Here is an 18,588-nt window from a genome sequence, read left to right as displayed (position 1 = left end):
ACTCAGTAAGCTGGAATGGGAGAATGGATGAGGGTTGTATTGGTTATTGTCCCACACTCACAGGGGTCACGAAATTAAGCGGTCTGGTCTGACAAAGGACTCCATTTGTCAGACCAGCAAATGAAGAAAATGTAACAGCTATACATACTGTAATTTTTATAGTCATCAATGCCCATATATTTTAGCAGAATTCGCTTTTTTTAATTTAACTATATATTTTTTTCTTTTCTTTTCTAAGTCTATGCATAAAAAGCATAATCAACCATAGTCAAGAACCCTCATGTGTCTTACAGTGTCTGCATTATTACTCCAACTTAATCAAATAAAAAATTAAAAATGTAAAATAATGTTATATATCTGTCCTAAATTATAAGACAATTATAAAAGTGAAGAAAAAAGTGAAGAAAAGTGAGGTAAGTAATAAATAAACAAGTAAATAAATAAATAATTTACACATTTCATCTCAATGGTGTATAATAAAGTATAATAACATTATAAAGCTACGTGGATCTTGTCCTCAATAATTAATATCAGGAAGCAGATGGGAATTATTACATCATGCATATAAAAAAAAAAAAAAAAAAAGAAAAGAAAAAAAACAACAACAACAAAAAACCCCACAAAATTAATAAATAATAATAATAATAATAATAATAATTGCTGTCTTGGAAAAACAATGAAGATATAAGAGATGTGTTTGTGTAAAATCATAAAACCAGAACACGATTAGTGATTTTTGCATTGATTAGTCTCTATGCATTTTGAATTATTTTTGTTATTTATAAAATAATTAAATAATTTACATATATAATCTCACTGGTGTCTTGGGAAAACAGGATTAAAATACAGTACTATGGCTATATGTGGGTCTTATTCTTAATATCTCAATTCAGGGTTTCTACTTTGAATGGGTTCTGGGTTCTTGATGATGTCCTGATGTAGAAGGTTCTCGTGTGTTTGGGTTCTGGGTTCTTGATGATGTCCTGATGTAGGAGGTTCTCGTGTGAATGGGTTCTGGGTTCTTGATGATGTCCTGATGTAGGAGGTTCTCGTGTGTTTGGGTTCTGGGTTCTTGATGATGTCCTGATGTAGGAGGTTCTCGTGTGTTTGGGTTCTGGGTTCTTGATGATGTCCTGATGTAGGAGGTTCTCGTGTGTTTGGGTTCTGGGTTCTTGATGATGTCCTGATGTAGGAGGTTCTCGTGTGTTTGGGTTCTGGGTTCTTGATGATGTCCTGATGTAGGAGGTTCTCGTGTGTTTGGGTTCTGGGTTCTTGATGATGTCCTGATGTAGGAGGTTCTCGTGTGTTTGGGTTCTGGGTTCTTGATGATGTCCTGATGTAGGACGTTCTCGTGTGTTTGGGTTCTGAGTTCTTGATGATGTCTTGATGTAGGAGGTTCTCGTGTGAATGGGTTCTGGGTTCTTGATGATGTCCTGATGTAGAAGGTTCTCGTGTGTTTGGGTTCTGGGTTCTTGATGATGTCCTGATGTAGGAGGTTCTCGTGTGTTTGGGTTCTGGGTTCTTGATGATGTCCTGATGTAGGAGGTTCTCGTGTGTTTGGGTTCTGGGTTCTTGATGATGTCCTGATGTAGGACGTTCTCGTGTGTTTGGGTTCTGGGTTCTTGATGATGTCCTGATGTAGGAGTTTCTCGTGTGTTTGGGTTCTGGGTTCTTGATGATGTCCTGATGTAGAAGGTTCTCGTGTGTTTGGGTTCTGGGTTCTTGATGATGTCCTGATGTAGGACGTTCTCGTGTGTTTGGGTTCTGGGTTCTTGATGATGTCCTGATGTAGGACGTTCTCGTGTGTTTGGGTTCTGGGTTCTTGATGATGTCCTGATGTAGGAGGTTCTCGTGTGTTTGGGTTCTGGGTTCTTGATGATGTCCTGATGTAGGAGGTTCTCGTGTGTTTTGGTTCTGGGTTCTTGATGATGTCCTGATGTAGAAGGTTCTCGTGTGTTTGGGTTGCCAAGAGTCAAGGCCAAATGCGATTGTTTTCCCCTTCAGGCCATCCAATCACTAAAATGAGCACACTGGGAGCAGGTGTCTTTCTCAGCTCGTGACTTGTTGGATGCGTCTTTCTTAATGGCTTGCAGCAAATTGGCTCGTAGAACAATAATCTGTCAAGTGTAATTGAGAGCTTCAGCCAATCGCACTTGTGTGAGAGGCGACAGCGCAGTGTGAACGAGCCGAGGCAGAAGGAGAGCTGTCTCTCGGAGCCAGAGGTGACAGACACAGCGCTCAGATCGCCTTTCTCTTCTTCACTTCAATGAGAAGAATACGCCTCTTTAGTTCGGACACCTGCAAAACTGAGGGTGCGAGACGAGCGTGAAAGCCAAGAGCCGCATGAATCCTGTGCTTTCTTTCCTTTTCCCTTTGGGCAAATTACAGAGCCACAGACGGCTTCCATTCTGAATGATATTATCATACATCTACATTTGATTCATGAGTAAAACAAAGAAACATCGGACATTTGAGACTAACCTTAGGAGAGACAAGTCACAACTGAGATCTCTGTGATATCACAGTTGTTTCGGCTAAATAGCAATAAATGGAGACTTTTCAGATTTATCTCTTTAGACAAAGAAAAAAGAAAAAAAAGTTTTAAAATGTGTGCTCAAATACCAAGGTCTGCACATCTAAAGTGAGAGATTTCAATGTGAACTCAAATATTTCACATTAGATTTCTCCAAATTGCCCACACAATGTTCCTATATTTCTTTTGGATGGGTCACAGCGGTATAGCAACCATTATTAATTTTTTTTAACATTTTTTAATTTATTAATTAATCATTACATTCAAGAATTTCAACTGCCGTGCAAAAAAAAAAAAAAAAAACAGCCACATAAATATTTTATGGCTAGGGCTCATCATCTAATTAATATTCATGAGCCAAGATGATAAGGTTTATACAGACACATCGATAGATTTATTCAAATATATGTATTTATATGTGCTTAATGAGTGTGTTATTTTATTAATATTTAATCATATTTATGTTCACTTAGATTAACTTATTTTATCAGGATTATTTTACCAAATAACTGTTATTTACTTTTACATCTAAATAACATTCACATAATAAATGTAATTATAGTAATCATCAATTCACATGTAAATAATGACACATATATGATTAAATAATAAATTATTAATGCATATGGTCCTTTCACAAATGAATCAGCGCTGCATATTTGCTGATTTCCCCTGAAAAAAAAAAACAGTACATTTACAATGGCGATTTCTTTCTATTTTTATTTCTCTTTAGGAATTTCAAGTGAGTTCATTATTAATGTATACATTTCTCATTTTATAAATATTAGGACATTTGAGAAAAAGTTAACATTGCATATAATGCATAACTGAGTATCCTTCTGGTTATGGAGTTGTTTTAACTGAAAATATTCACTGTATTACAGAAAAATCCTCCTAACTTAGAATCCTATTTCATCCGTTTAGTAGCCATCGTAATTTCACTTAGGAAATATAACTTTTTCAAATCTTAAAGTCCCCCTGTAGTCAATCATTTTATCCCTTAAAACTCATCTTTGATCACCAAAATTATATATTTAAAAGTCTTAAAATATCTTGAATGTAACTCGACACCCTTGCCTCATTTAGTATACGCGGTTCTATGAATATGCAAATGAGCCCCGCCTCCACTCACTCGTTGACGATCACACGTTGATCTGATTGGTTACAAGGTAGTTTGTGACGTCAGAAACACCAGCGATTTCAAAGCAGTTTTAAGGAGGAAATACTCAGCAATGGTGTCAACTTATGAATTTGCACATGGTTTGTCTTAAACCACATTAAAAACACCACTAGACATATAAACAACATTAAAAGCTGGATTTTCACCTCAGGGGGACTTTAAGTCAAGAATTAAGGCCCGTTCACACCAAGGACAATAACTATAATAACTATAACGATAAAGACATAGATTCACAAACCTATAGCAACATCTGAGATTTTTTTTTCCAGCTGATGAACGATAAAAACATTGACAGCCAATCAGAATCCATCCTGCAAACAAGAGCTCGGGCATTTAAAGACAAAACCGCAGAGCGCACTTCACGATATCGCTAACAGTGAACAGTGGAGTGAACGTGCCTTTAAGATCTGAGGTTTCTGTGTGTGGATCCCGGTGTCATAGAGAGCCCACATACATTAGACTGCCTGCATGTGTGAGACAGCCTGTGACTGACACTAGCCAGTGATAAAGCCCCTCTCCAGTTCAGTGATGGTGCTCCGCTGACACTCACACAGGGCCCTGTAGTGTTGTCGTTTCATATCTGACCGGTCTGAACAGGTTTCTTCTGTGAGGTGTGAAGCTGCAGCTGCAGGGATCCCTCAGAGCCGAGAAAACACAGGAATGTCGTCTCACACCTCTCCTATACAGCCATACTGTACACACATCAGTGCTGTATCTGTATTACTACCTCAGTATTCAGATGCTTTCAAAATAACATGCTACTTTTAGCAGTGCAATGCTAATCACTTTTTACACACTGCACTATTTTTTTTTATGGGGGGGGACTTACTAGTATTGTTTAGGAAGTGTGATCTTAGTGAATCAGTTCATTCAGGTTCAGATGGTTAGTTCCAAACAACTAGATTTATTTAAGTCCTACCTTCTGTTACTATGTTTTTGACTGTTATTTTTACATTTATACCTAATTTTTTAATCAAAATGGATGTTTAAAAAAAAAAAAAGCAATGTAGTTTAAAGGTGATGTGTGTACTTTTTTGATTGCAATTATTATAAAAAAAAATAAAGCTTTTTTTTTGGGGGATAAACAATTATAAGTAATTCATAAGTTGATTTCCCTGAATGCGAAGTTTACAAACACTTAACTGCATGTTATTTACAATTATACGAGAATGTTTAATAGTTTAAATATTAAATGCGATTAGATGAACTGAAGTTTTTAAGTAGGACCAAAGTGCATCTTTATACTGTATGTAATTTCATAATTCTTTTGTCTTCGAAATATGTTATACTGCCGAGCATTTATGCTAAACAAAAATATACTTTAATATATACTATATAATATATATTTAATTTTGTGAGTCATGTATCTAAATATTCATAATTAATTACACATTTATAATGATAAAGTTGCAATTCAATACATTTAAATACATTAGCTTTAAATTTAATATTGGATAACACACAACAGTTAAACTTATAATCATCAAGTACACTACATGTATTTTAGTATGCTAGTCAACACAAAAAATAAGTGTACTTTGAAGTGTACTTGAGTGTGTGAAGTACTCTCTTTGAGTACATTAATACTATATTGTCTGCAAGTACAGTTTTTTTTTAATGTACTTTTAAGATTTGAAGTACACTACAAGTGCACATTTAATACAATTAAGTGCACTTCTTTTTCACAAGGGATAGCAACACCAGCTCAACCAATGACATTAGTTTAGAGTCTATCCAATGATGGGAGTCATTTTTTGGTAACACTTTAGTTTAGGGTCCAATTCTCAACTATTACTTAGTTGTTTATCAGCATGCATATTACTAGGATATTGGCTGCTTATTAGTACTTAAAGCACTTAATAATGCCTTATTCTGCATCCCTTAATTCTACCCAATACCTAAACTTAACGATTACCTTACTAATACGCAGTAATTAGGAGTTTATTGAGGGAAAAGTCATAGTTAATAATAAGTTAATAGTGAGAATTTGACCCATTTTTATTTAGCAATACAGTTCGGTGATGCTAGTGGCACTGAAATTACACACTTAATACCTTTAACTAATTTAAAATACGTAAAAACTTTGTGGATGTGATTGCATGCAAGTAGCGTCTCCAACACTGCTGCACACTTACACGTTGCTTTTGACCTGGGTTTACGGTCTAATCCTGGACACACTTCACTCGCTGCATACTGACAGAAGTTAGTTAGCAGGCAGCGGATTTTCCTCAAGGTTCCCCAGGGCCCTTGCACACAGGGTTCAAGGCAGCCTTAAACACACATTCTCATCATTCTGCTGTAGTTGCTTAAAGAACTGCTCTAAGCGGGCCCCGGCAGACACGTCCAACTCGGAAACCGGATTTCTTTCATTCAGAGAGTGAGAACCGGCTGTCTGCTTTACCGCTACAAGCTTTCACTCCCCTGCTGCGAGAGAGAAAGACGAGAATCCAGTAACGTGGCAACGGCGACTGCCTCCCCATCTTTTATTAGTTTTGAGTGACACTTTGAAACCGTGGCCAGGATCGAGACAAAGCGTTGACACAAATACAAATGAGCCTCCCGCTAAAGGCGACTTAACAGAATAATCAACCCCGGGGTTCAGACTGTTTTGACTTCACTGACGGCAGAGACAAATCAATAATGCTACAGTGAGATTTTGGAAACTGAAAAACACAGATATAAGCCAAATATTCTAATAATGAGGGTTTAAAAAAGCAAGCGCATTCAGTCGGGGGGGAAACGCTACCATGCTAATGCATGGAAACAAGCTGAGAATCCGCTGGCTGTAGACAGATGGCATTCTGGGGCTGAAGGGTTGACTGTGGTGCCTGGATCTGCTCTGACAAGGGAGCCAAGCAGGAGCTTACCACCTACAGACTGGAGTCTTACAGAAACTGAAGACATGCTAGAAGTTGAAGAAGGCGCTAAAACTTAAAGGGCACATAACACACACAGTTTCTGCCAATCTCATGTTAATCTTGAGTAACTGTAGAGTAGGATTGCATCCCTCATATCTCAGAAGAGTCTATAGTTTGATCAGATTTATAAAAGACAGATACACTGAACCGATTCTCTCCGAAAACAGCCGAGCTCCTGGAGGTAAAGAGTCACGCACTATCCCTGGATAACTTTTGATTCACTATACGTTCGTGTAGTTTACATTATATGCACTTGCACGCTGATTGACAACAAAACACAGACATTTTATGTTACTTTCCGCCTGCAATTCCGACTCATGACCGCGGGATCTTTTATCGCTGGGACATCTCCATCTTTCAGTTTCACTGGGCCTTGTTTATAAAACATTCGTCAATGAAATGCCGGGTACAAACAAACACACTTTCACAACTCTGTTGCTGCCTCGGAAAAATGCACTGCATCCACTGTTCCCTTAACGCTGGGTTCTTTGGGAAGCTGAACAAGGTTATCTTTCCCTTACGACCAAAAACACACTGATTTCGTGGTCTAAAAACAAAATGACAGCTCTGCCGACGGCTTCCGTAACCCGAACGAAGCACGTTGATGGACGTTGCTCTTGCTGTCACTCTGGTTGATGTGTGCGTGCGCGTGCTTTTCCTGGAGAAGTGCCCATACAAGGAATTCCACACTTTATGACGTCATACAGGACCATACTCGACAAAAACTTTTCAGAAACTTACACAAATCCAAATACTTCGCATACGTCCAACTCATTTTTTTTTTTTTTTTTTGGCCACGGTTAGCATGAGAATCCAGCTCTTTAACAGTGTAAATAACTCAGAATGCATGAAACAGCATTAGACATCCCCTAGAAACTGTATAACGATCTATAAAACCTGATATGCCAAGCCGACGTAAAAAAAAACTAGTGGCGATGAAAGCAGTCTTCTGACGCTCAACGATGGCTAGACGTTGGATGACCGTCGGCTTGGTGCGTCACGGCCCTAAAATGATCCACCTAAAACAGGGAGTACCAGGGCATCAGGGGTAAAGCATAGAAAAATTTAGTAATAGGCATCCTTCGTTTAGGATCGTACTTGAATACTAATGCTAGACAACGCTGCAAAAAAAAGAAAAAAAAGGCAAAATAAATCACTGTCCATTCTATGAGGACTGTCACTGCTTATCAATGTTTTCAACGAATGTGTCGATCCGTACGAAAATCCAAACGGATACAGTTCAAAGGTCTGTCAATCTGATGAAGGACAGACGTGCATGACGTTGCTTGTGTCCGTCTCAATCAGAGTTGAGTTGAAGAGCAGATTTCCCATGGGCTAGAAGCTTGAGTGGAGCGATCAGGATTTGTAAGCGCCAATTTTTAGATGAGAGGCCTTTGGCATAATGACACTTCAACACAGAGTTGAAAGAGCCAAAGAGTCCTGCTCCAGTAAAGATGTGCCGTCTACCATCAAATCTCACTTTCCACAGCACTGCTCGATGAATCTTAATGTGTTGTGGGAGTACAAACAATGAACCAAGTGCATCTAGGTTTGCTTTGTTATGCAGATTGACTCGGTTTATGTTCGAAGACTTATCTATAAGAAGCCTTGGCTAAGTGGTAAGTTACGAAGAGTGATAAATGAATCCCAAAGGTAAAAGCGCTTAACGGGAGAGTATACCCACAAACGCTAGATATAGGATGAGGATTCTCTAAAGGTTTTTTAGTGAACTAATCTGAAAGAACACATATTGTGGGGCATTTGCTGTGTAAACAATTGATCAATTTCAGACACAGCTTTAGTGTATTTTTATAGTGTCGGGGCGGATGCTACTAGTTCTAGACAGCATTTGACTGTACAGAAAACCTGATGAGAAAGTGCAGAATAATCATCACCTTGAGGTCTTGAAAAGAGCTACAGTATATCATTAAAAACATTATTAGGCCTGACTCACACCCAGATAAAACACATTAAAGTAATCCAAACGGGATGATCCAAAGGCATGAACAACCTTCTCCATATCTTCAAAAGACTTTAATTTAGATCTAAGATGGAAAAAACTATTCTTAACAAAAGCATTGATTTGCCGGTCAAAATGAAGCTCTGAGTGAAAAATGACACCAAGGTTTCTTACGCTAGACAGATCCCAAGCAGTCATAAACATCCTTTACACACCCCTTATTACCAAATAAAATGATCTCTGTCTTATCCTCATTCAATTGGAGAAAGTTATTTGCCAACCAGCACTTAACCTCAGTCAAACATTCATGCACATTTAAATGGCACTTTTATGTTTCAGAGGTAAATAAATTTGAGAATCATCTGCTTACACATGATAGTGAATCCCACATTTCTCAAAAATAGAACCTATAGAGGGAGCATATGAAGGGGAAAATAAAATTGGTCCCAAGATAGAACCCTGAGGAACCCCACAAGAGGGGCAACAAAAGAAGAAGAAGAAGCCCTGAATACCAACCTGATCCCTAAGACGATCAATGAGAATATTATGATTTACTGTATCTAACAAAAGTAAAACAACACAGCTTCCAGAATCAATGCCTCATAGGATGTCATTAGAGACCCTCAGAAGAGCAGACTCTGTACTATGGCCAGCTAAATTTTTATTAAGCTTTATTATCATGCATGCACAATTTTTTCCAGTATCTTAGATATAAAAAGGCAATTTCGACCCAGATCATCTTCAGACCATGCCAACAAAACAACATGTAATTCAAGTTAATTAGTCAAACCATTCTTGAATAAATTGCAAAAGAATTCTACGAAGGACACACCAAAGTGGACGTGAGGTCATATCTCCGAAACGCTTAACCGTATTCATACCAAACCATGGTTTGTGTAATAACAACTATGACCTGAGGGTACCTGCAATTGGATCAAAAGTTATGGATTTCATGTTGACAAAACCATTAATTTTCATTTACCGCATCAACGAATTTGATACCATGATGCCAAAGAGCATCTGAGGCTGTATCTCTACAAATGCCTTTTACTCATTTTTAGAGTTGGATTGATGCTCTTTATCTCTCAGCTATTTATTATTATCATTATCAAAAAAACATTAAAAAAGAAAGAGACTGAACATTTTTAATACAAATATTTTCTAAATGCTAAATGTTTTGCAGCACACTATCTCAACAAAAAGGCTTGAGAAGCACTGGTGTAAGCTAAAGTACAGCATGATAATTAAAGCACAATTACTAAAAATATCAAAACAAAGAAATATAAACTAGAAAAAAAAACACATTTGATGTCGGTCATCCATTGTTACCATCTCAGACCTCATTAAAAAAGTGAGATTTGTGGTTTTTAGAGAGTGTGTTAGCTTTGAAACCATTGTTACTAAAGGCACATCCATATGAAAAAGACTCATACTTAATTAATTTGATTGATGGCTTTCTTTGATATAACAATAATTCACTGCACTGTTATAAGAATCAGTCACTCATTCTAGCAAAGCATTTGCAGCCCAAATCAACTGAAGAACTTTAATTGTCATTCACTAAAGAACATTTTCTACTGTATATTTTTCTTCTCACTACAACCATCCATGTGTGTTTCTTCAGAATGATTAATTATTGAATCAAGAGGCTCTAAAATGTAATGTTGAACACAACATCTTACAATCAGAGTGCCTTTGGTAGCCACTGGCCTTGCTTGTTGCTGCACTGCTGTTTTCATCCTCTCACATTACCGTGAAGTAGACATCTAACTGTCAGCACATTGACACTGAAATCGGTTTTTAGATGGTAACAAAAAAACTCCCAACAAACTCCATTTCTGAAATATGCTCTGGGTGCTGCGGTAAATATTATTGATCTATTCCAAGATCAACACAATAACAAATGGGAATTGTACAGCACATGAAATATACAAAGCCAAACAATTTCCCTTTAAGGCAAGTCAGTTATTTGGCATTTTGGCAGCTATTTTCTAGCCAAGCAAGTACAGCGCCTTTGTACTTGAATAGGGAAAGACCGCAAAACTTCTGGCTAAGATTAACTTTCAACAGCATATGTCAAATCTGACAATAATACCATCATTACTTGTGGCTTTTTTTTTTTTTTTTTGCTCAAATCATGCTTAAAAGCTGTATTCGGTTTGGTCTACTCATAGCTAGTGCACTAGCTAAGCATATTTTTCCTACAGCCACCATATTGAGTGTTTTGGTTTTCTCATTCATTTTTCTACAAGTGATCCATCTTCTCCCTTTAATACTCTCTCTGCATGACTCTGCTTTTATGTGTATGAGAGGTGGAATATAGCAACAAGGACAAATGTTGTTGACCTGTACACAAGCTAAAAATGCACCGCACAGGCTGCACAGCTGAAAGCCTCAAGTACGGGCCATACCTGAGTGCTCACAGTGAATGACAATTCAGGTCACTGGAATCCTGTGCCAAACTTTACCACGAAACAACAGATATGTGTTCTCTTCCTGAGCCTGGATGTTGAGTAAATATTACTCTCTGGGAGGTTTCTGTGTCCCTATACTTAAGTATAGGAATAAAATCTAAGCTCCTAAATTTGATCAATAAAGCTGTCCAAGCTCATTAATTTCACCAAAATACCCTTAAAATATAAATACACAACAAGGACACATGACATGAACCAATTCAGATGTCAGTAGAACCGTAGGTGCATGTTCTCAGAAAGGCATCTATCTGAGGAGCAGCGATATACTTCACCGCAGCACTGATAAAGCATTTCAAACTCAAATGAGCACACAATGAATTTCAGACAGCATTCATTGTCTGAGATATGATCTCAGGCTGCAATTCAATTCAGTGTTTAAACTGAAGGCTGACACTGGAGCAAATAACCAGTGAAGAGGGCAATGCCTCTTCATAGCATAGCGTTTTAACGCATGTGCTCCGACACACTGTACCATGGGGAAAATACAGTCACTGCAAGTTTGAATTTGGCTCACATTATCAGATCATATCACTTCAACTGTTCATGAATAAAAGTGGGAAAAGTTGCCCTAAAAAGAGGGCAACACTTAATTGCATGTGGCATATTCCAACTTTCTTTCTTTATGCAGTTTAAAATGAAACTGTTAATGATTAACAGTGTACATCTCTAATTCTGACATCAGGTTTGTTTCATCGTGCCGGGCTAAACATTTTCCACCAGTGTTTCCAAGCCGGAACTGTTGCACCATTTCCTAAATAGGAAATTCAGACTTTTCCAAACATAAGCAACAACAGAGCCTGTCCAAAAGAGTGCAACCACTACAATTGTACCGGATCCAGCACAAAATTAAACATCTGAAATATGAATGTTTCCAGTGTCACTGGTGTTTGAAATTCATAGCTGTTTGAATTTCATTGCTGGGCGGCAGCCAGCAGGGCCAGTGAGATCTGTGCAGAGGGCTGAAGTGTGAAATTAAACACTGATTGATTGAGAGAACAGCAGACAGCATGGAGAACGGCACAACTCCACTCGGGCAGAGGTCACATGAAGACAGGGATGCAGAAGGGTGAATGAGGAATATGCAGGCGGGGTTAGGAGAGATCCTGGATTAGCGTCACATCCTGACCCCGGATCAGTTTGTATGGCAATAAACATGCCCTGATTATGCGGAGAACCAGAACTCTGGAAACCAAGGGCCATCTGAACAACTTCGGATATATTCATGTGAAAATGTGCGATTTTTAAACAGACACGGTTCTGGAAAATTCTGCTAATTCTTCAGAATTAACTCTAATTTCCAAGTCGGAAAAATTCTGTTCGACTCTGACCCTAAAAGCTTGCTGATCTAGAACCAGGAAACGGTGTCTTGTTGAGAAATGTCAAATAGGATCAACTGCACAAGAGAGAACAATCAAGTCTGTGTGATTGTGAGATAAAAAAAAAAAGAGAGTACCGGTAGCTAATACGTATCCAATTTCAATCTCTCCCCTACGGGCAGTATACCAGCAGATGATGGCATGATCATGAGCAAAGATGTCAGTTTTTTTGCATGTTTCAAAGGGGTCATGCGCCGACCGAGCAACTGCCATTGAAATGCCAAGCAACATTTTGGCCTCATTATAAGAGACCAGAAGAAATGCAGAAAATTATTGCAGAGTAACAGTGGAGCATACAAACAAGGTGTTGAGGTTTCAGGTGTTCTCCTTCACAGCTTGCACAACTCTGCCTCAAGCCCGCCTTGAGGAGTTTAGTTCAAAGTGTGGTGCGTGCTGTGAGGCGGCACGAGCTAGACAATTCCCATTACCCACGTCTTGCTCTCTGCCCTGCCATCTCGAACCGACGCTTCACGAATACAAATAGCCACGGCTAATCCCCTTCTGAATGAATGTGTACGTGATGGCCGCTGTCTGAGTGCCACAAAAAGGGCATTTGTTTGCATGTGTGGTTAAGCAGAAAAAGAAGAGGAAAGTGAAAGCAAACTCGACGATGGAAGAACGGACACGGTTTTCTCCCATCCATCATTTTGATTACCCTCGCATTTGTCTGAGTGCCTGTTGCTTTGACGTCTCACAGGTTGTGGCGGCAGCAACGCTGTTCCCAGTGCAATGGCATTGTAATAGCCCACAGCAAAGATGCAACAATTAACCTTTTTTTATTACACGCCTTGTCAGCCACAGCAAACGGTTCACTGTTTCAAAGAGAATAAAATGAGGGAGTGCAAGTGAAGAAAGGCGACTTTCATTTGGCTTACCTGAAAACCGAACAAAACACCACAGACATTGTTTGTGCTAGTAATACAAATTAATCTGCTCTTTTTAGGGCAGGGGTTTTCAAACGTTTTATGGCACTTTTCCATTACCAGTACCAGCTCAACTCGACTCGACTCGCCTCGTCTCTCGCTCCGTTTTCCATTGCAGATAGTACCTCCACAATAGTACCTGGTCGTCATAGCGACGCCGCAGGAAACTGCCGTGACTTAATCTTCTACGCGACACACACCCGCTACCCACACACACAGGACAATGGAGGAAATCGAGTGTATGCTGTTTTTGGATGTTTTTGTTTTTGCTGTTTTTTATTCAGGATACTCCGTCTGGCGCGTGCAATGATGACGCAGTGAATAGTGACGATTCTCTCTAACCAATCAGCAGTCTGCCGTGTTTTCACGTCACATTTTAGTATCGCCTCAGCTCGCTCAGAACCTCGCCGGAGGTGATATGAAAAAAAGTACCTGGAAGCAGGTACAGGTACAACTTTTACACAGTGGAAAACCAAACAAGGGCGAGTCGAGGCGAGCTGGTACTGTGTAGTGGAAAAGCGCCATTAGGGGCTGTTTACACCTGGCCACTTCATGCGTTTTCTCAGATCGGATAGCTATTTGATATATCAAAACGATTCCATTTACACCTGGTCACGTAAATGTGTTTTTGCAAAACGGATATAAATCCGATCTTCAGTTCCCGCGCTATATGCAGATTTAACGGAGTGCACGTCACCGAAAGCAACTGAGCTGCATTTTATTGATCATCAGCTAAAATGTCAAAATCAAAACCAAGAGAGCGGCAACAGCCCTGTTAAGATCATTTCCTTTCTTTACTTTTAAGGATGATGATTGTGTGTTAAGCGTCTGCGAATTACTTTCACTTTGATTTGCGATAGTTTGCACGTTGGCTTAATGAATAGATGCTCAGCTGCTCACCTGCGGTGATGCGTGTAGCAGTAGCGTCGTCATATCTGGCTATAACATGACATTTAGCCTATAACAAGCTCTCACACGCTTATTTTTTTGGTATCATTTTTGGGATGAGTAAAATTTACATATGTGGTTTCAACAACCAGATGCGTTTACACTTGTCCAGTTTCGTCTGGAATGCGGCCCAGACCACCTCCTGAAGTGGTTTGAGCGATCGGATTCAAATCCGTCTCGAATGCGTTTCGGAGGGCATTTACACCTGGTCTTTTTACGATCGGATAGCTTTCCGATCACAGAAAACGCATGAAGTGACCAGGTGTAAACAGCCCCTTAGGGTACCAAAATGCTAAATTTCATTCAGGAGGTTTCATCCAGTGTTACTGCATTTCTGCAGAAACATTTTATGCATTTATATTTTTACAAGCATACACTATGCAAGCATACACCAGTTTCTCCATAGACATCCGTTGCCAGTGCATGCACGTATACTGTACATTTGTGGAAGATGATGGTGCTGCTGTATGTGATTTATTGATGATCTTCCTCTCTTTGACTCCTAGACGGCGTAGCAAACCAGCACACACATATACACAAATTGAATGGCTCAAGAGTTTTTCTCTTTCAAGCTCAAGAGACTTAATGGCATTCTCTGTTATTTGTTATTTAAATATCAACTTTGTCACAGATATTTCTCTTAAAATTCCTTAAGGTGGAAAAAACAGAAACTCATCCTCATCTAGAATTACAATTGACCACAATTACCACTGTCACCTTTTTTCACCTTTTTTGCCATTGGCTTTTAGCTTGCTTAGTTGGGGAAATTAAATTTAACATTTAATTTAATATTCAACAATATTATTGATCTGCCTGCTGCAACACCATTATTGAGAACTGAACTGAGCTGGACGATGACATCACAGTTTTCTCCACAACGGCTATATATATATATATATATATATATATATATATATATATATATATATATATAGATTAAGTTCATTTTCAACCAAAGCTAAAGTTAAAAAGCTATTCAGCTTAATGTTCCATTGGCCCTCCTACATAAAAGAGAACTAAGTAAAATCTAAATATTACATACAAGTATATTAAGGCCCGTACACACCGGGACGAATTTCGCGCGCGATATTCGCCGACGTTTAACGCCTCATGACTAAACAAAGGGCGCCAATGTGAGTGTGCACACCGACGTGAAAAACGCCACGCGTAAAAGCGTAATTTTTTTTTAAACGCCTCGGGTTTGTTTTTTTGGTTTGACGCGCCGCATCAAAAACTATCCGACCAATGGGATTGCCGCTTTTGCTCACGTGTCTGGAGCTTCTGAAGTTACAGTAAAACACAACTTGGGGGCGCTCAAACACAAAACGGTCTTGCCGAGCACACATACGTAACAGCGAAGAAGATATACGCCAAGTAGCGTCTACACTGCCCATAGACGGACACTGCCGGGAAGAAATGACGAGGAAGATGCAAGGCAAGACGAATGTAGAGCTGCTGGTCTCCTTGGTGTCGGAATACAGAACTATATGACAAACGCGACAGTGACTACAAAAATCTTGTTAAAAGAGAACTGTTATGGAGTGGTATTGCAGAGTATAGACTGTTATGGAGTGGTATTGCAGAGTATAGACTGTTATGGAGTGGTATTGCAGAGTATAGACTGTTATGGAGTGGTATTGCAGAGTATAGACTGTTATGGAGTGGTATTGTATTTCTGTTTTACATTAAGCGCCATCTAATGTCAGGGAATGAATTTGCTATTCACTCAGCTCATCGTCAGCGGAAATCGCTTGGGTGTGAACACAAAAAACGCGTTGAAAGACGCTGGCGAATAACGCGCGCCGATATTCGTCCCGGTGTGTACGGGCCTTTACTCTACTAATGCATGGGCATTACTTTTCAATCGCTTTGCAATGCAAGTATCATAAAAATATTTAATTACCGAAATATCGTACAGTGAAACACAGCTCAATGTCTCTTTCCATCAAAAGGATCCTTGGTCTAAAAAGGCTGAAGACCCTTGGTTTAAAGAAGACACATGCAAGATTACCCATTTCTGCCTAGGGGAATCTTTTGCGATTTTAAAGAAGTTGTGATTTTCCATCTCTATGGGAAAATCCCCAAAACCAGTAGTGGGAGCGAAACACCATTTAAGCAGTGCAGACTTTGAGTAAACCACACACTTTGGTCCAATCTGTTCCACAGCTGAGAATACCTCACTAAAAAGCCCAATGAAAATCTCCAGCTTGCACTCCATGTCAGCATTTCAGAAATAATGGGCTTGTTCACTCAAAACAGACTTCCACGTGGGAAGGACTTCCGTCAAATAAGCATTTGTCTCTGACTTTTCAGAGAACTCCTTCAGAGAGATTTCAGTGAGGTTACACAGGCAACTCTGCAATGTAACTTAATTGCATTCCTTTTTCCCTCCAACAGCAAATTGAATTTCAGAGTAAGACCCAACTCAAACACCTCATAATCCCTGCAGCTTGCCTCCTGCAAATGAAACAAGGTCACTTTCATTTCAACTCAAAGGGGCGCAATACAGCAGCCCCAGTACTGCCAAATGTACCTGCTCTCAGACATTTACAACACTGATGCTGAATCAGCGGATGCCCTGACTGACTTATTGAACTCCACTGCAGGCAATAACACTGAAGGATGAAGACAGGACAGACTCTTTCGCTGTCATACTGTCCTTGCATTTATAACAACATTGGTCTTGAGGCAAAACCAGTTGAGAACCACTACCCAACACGGGTCAACATATGGTGCATATATTCCGCAGTATGTGTGAGAATGCTGTGCATATAGGAGTATCAAACCACGTATCTTACCTGCTACATTGAGTCTAGCTGTACGGCTAACGATGGTGCCCAGGTTGTCTATAGTGGCCACGCACTGGTAAACCCCTTCATCGGGTTTATTGTGTTTAGAGTGCACCACTGAGCTGATGAGCAGAGACCCGTCGGCCAGGACTTGCCGGCGATCATCTGAGGCCAGGCTGAGGAAAGAGCCGTCTTTCTTCCATTCGATCTTGGCAGGAGATTCGCCGTGGACTGAGCAGTTGAGCAGCGCCGGCGCTCCCCGCACAACCAGCGTATCTGACGGCTCCGTGGAGAACTGGAATGGGCTGAAGTTCCTCACTGCTGATCCTACGGAGGAAGAGGATCAAATCAGCACTGGATTTCTCATCATCACACAATATGATGAACTGAAATTAGCTTGAACTTTGGGTTTAGAGATTAGGAATTTAATAACAGACGGTATCTGCATCATTGCTTAATAAAATTACATTTGCGTGCATGAGCACGGGCCGTAGCTTTTTAATTCCAAATATTTCATATTTCAACATCTGTTCATCTCAGTTTCTTTTATTCTTGCATTCGATATCCAAACACAGTCATTCAAATGTCAAAACTGGTAACACTATTTTGATGGTCCCTTTTGAACATTCTGTTGACTATAAGTAACTTTGCAACTACATGTCAACTTATTCTAACCCTAACCCTACCAGTCTACTAATACTCTACTAATACTCTAATGAGAGTTAGTAGACAAGTAGGTGCAATGTTACTTCTAGACAACAGAATGTGTTAAAGGGACCATCAAAATAAATTGAAACCTCAAAACTTTATTACTAGTGTCCAGAAAAGACCAAACGATGAGGTAAAGAGAGGATTACAATGAGCGAATGCATTATAAATAATTGTAATAATAAACGTTAATTAACAACAGAGCCCTTGGACATCGAGAGACATTTGAATATCCTATGTTGCTCATTTAAAAGCAAATGGGGGTTGGAACTAAGCACAAACTAAGCACAATTTCTTCGCATTTGTTCTCATAAATTATTCAAATCTTGGCCTCGAGAGTCATCAGGACTTTGTGTGGATAAATAACTTTAATCATCTGTACTTCTTGGATGGGAAATGTATAATGAGCTTTTTAAGGCTTTTTTTAAACGCTGCACAAAGTGATGAGTTGAATGCTAAATATAGCTAAAAAGCAGTCGAGACTGGTTTATGGCGAGTCTACAAAGAGCTGCCATGACTTGGGCCAGCACAAGAACCATAAGTCATCATTCTGCCATTTTACCTCAAGGGTTAATGTCTGGGATCACTGCTAATGAGGTCGCCCTACATCAACTCTTAGGTTTTGAAACTGAAGCTCTGTTGGAATCACATACGGCCAGAGTATGCAATGCATTTGATAAATCATATACTTTACATTCTACAACTTGCGTGGAAATGTGAGGATACACATCAATTTTAGGGCTCTTTAAGGGAGGTGATGCAATTTCCAAGAATGCTGC

The 18,588-nt window shown here is 39.4% G+C and overlaps 1 protein-coding gene across 7 annotated transcripts in view; it reads right to left on the bottom strand.

Annotated features, from left to right (window-relative positions):
- The window catches only part of neo1a (neogenin 1a), a 177,613-nt gene that overhangs the window by 92,814 nt on the left and 66,211 nt on the right, over positions 1-18,588 (bottom strand). For all 7 annotated transcript variants that reach the window (XM_082160902.1, XM_082160896.1, XM_082160900.1 and 4 more), the window contains exon 2: positions 17,111-17,428. In XM_082160902.1, coding sequence (XP_082017028.1) covers positions 17,111-17,428 — 318 coding nt within the window. The remainder of the gene's footprint in view (positions 1-17,110; positions 17,429-18,588) is intronic.

This window comes from Leuciscus leuciscus (assembly GCF_965113295.1).
Source record: "Leuciscus leuciscus genome assembly, chromosome: 2".
NCBI lineage: Eukaryota > Metazoa > Chordata > Actinopteri > Cypriniformes > Leuciscidae > Leuciscus > Leuciscus leuciscus.
This window is presented reverse-complemented; position numbering and strand designations above follow the sequence as displayed.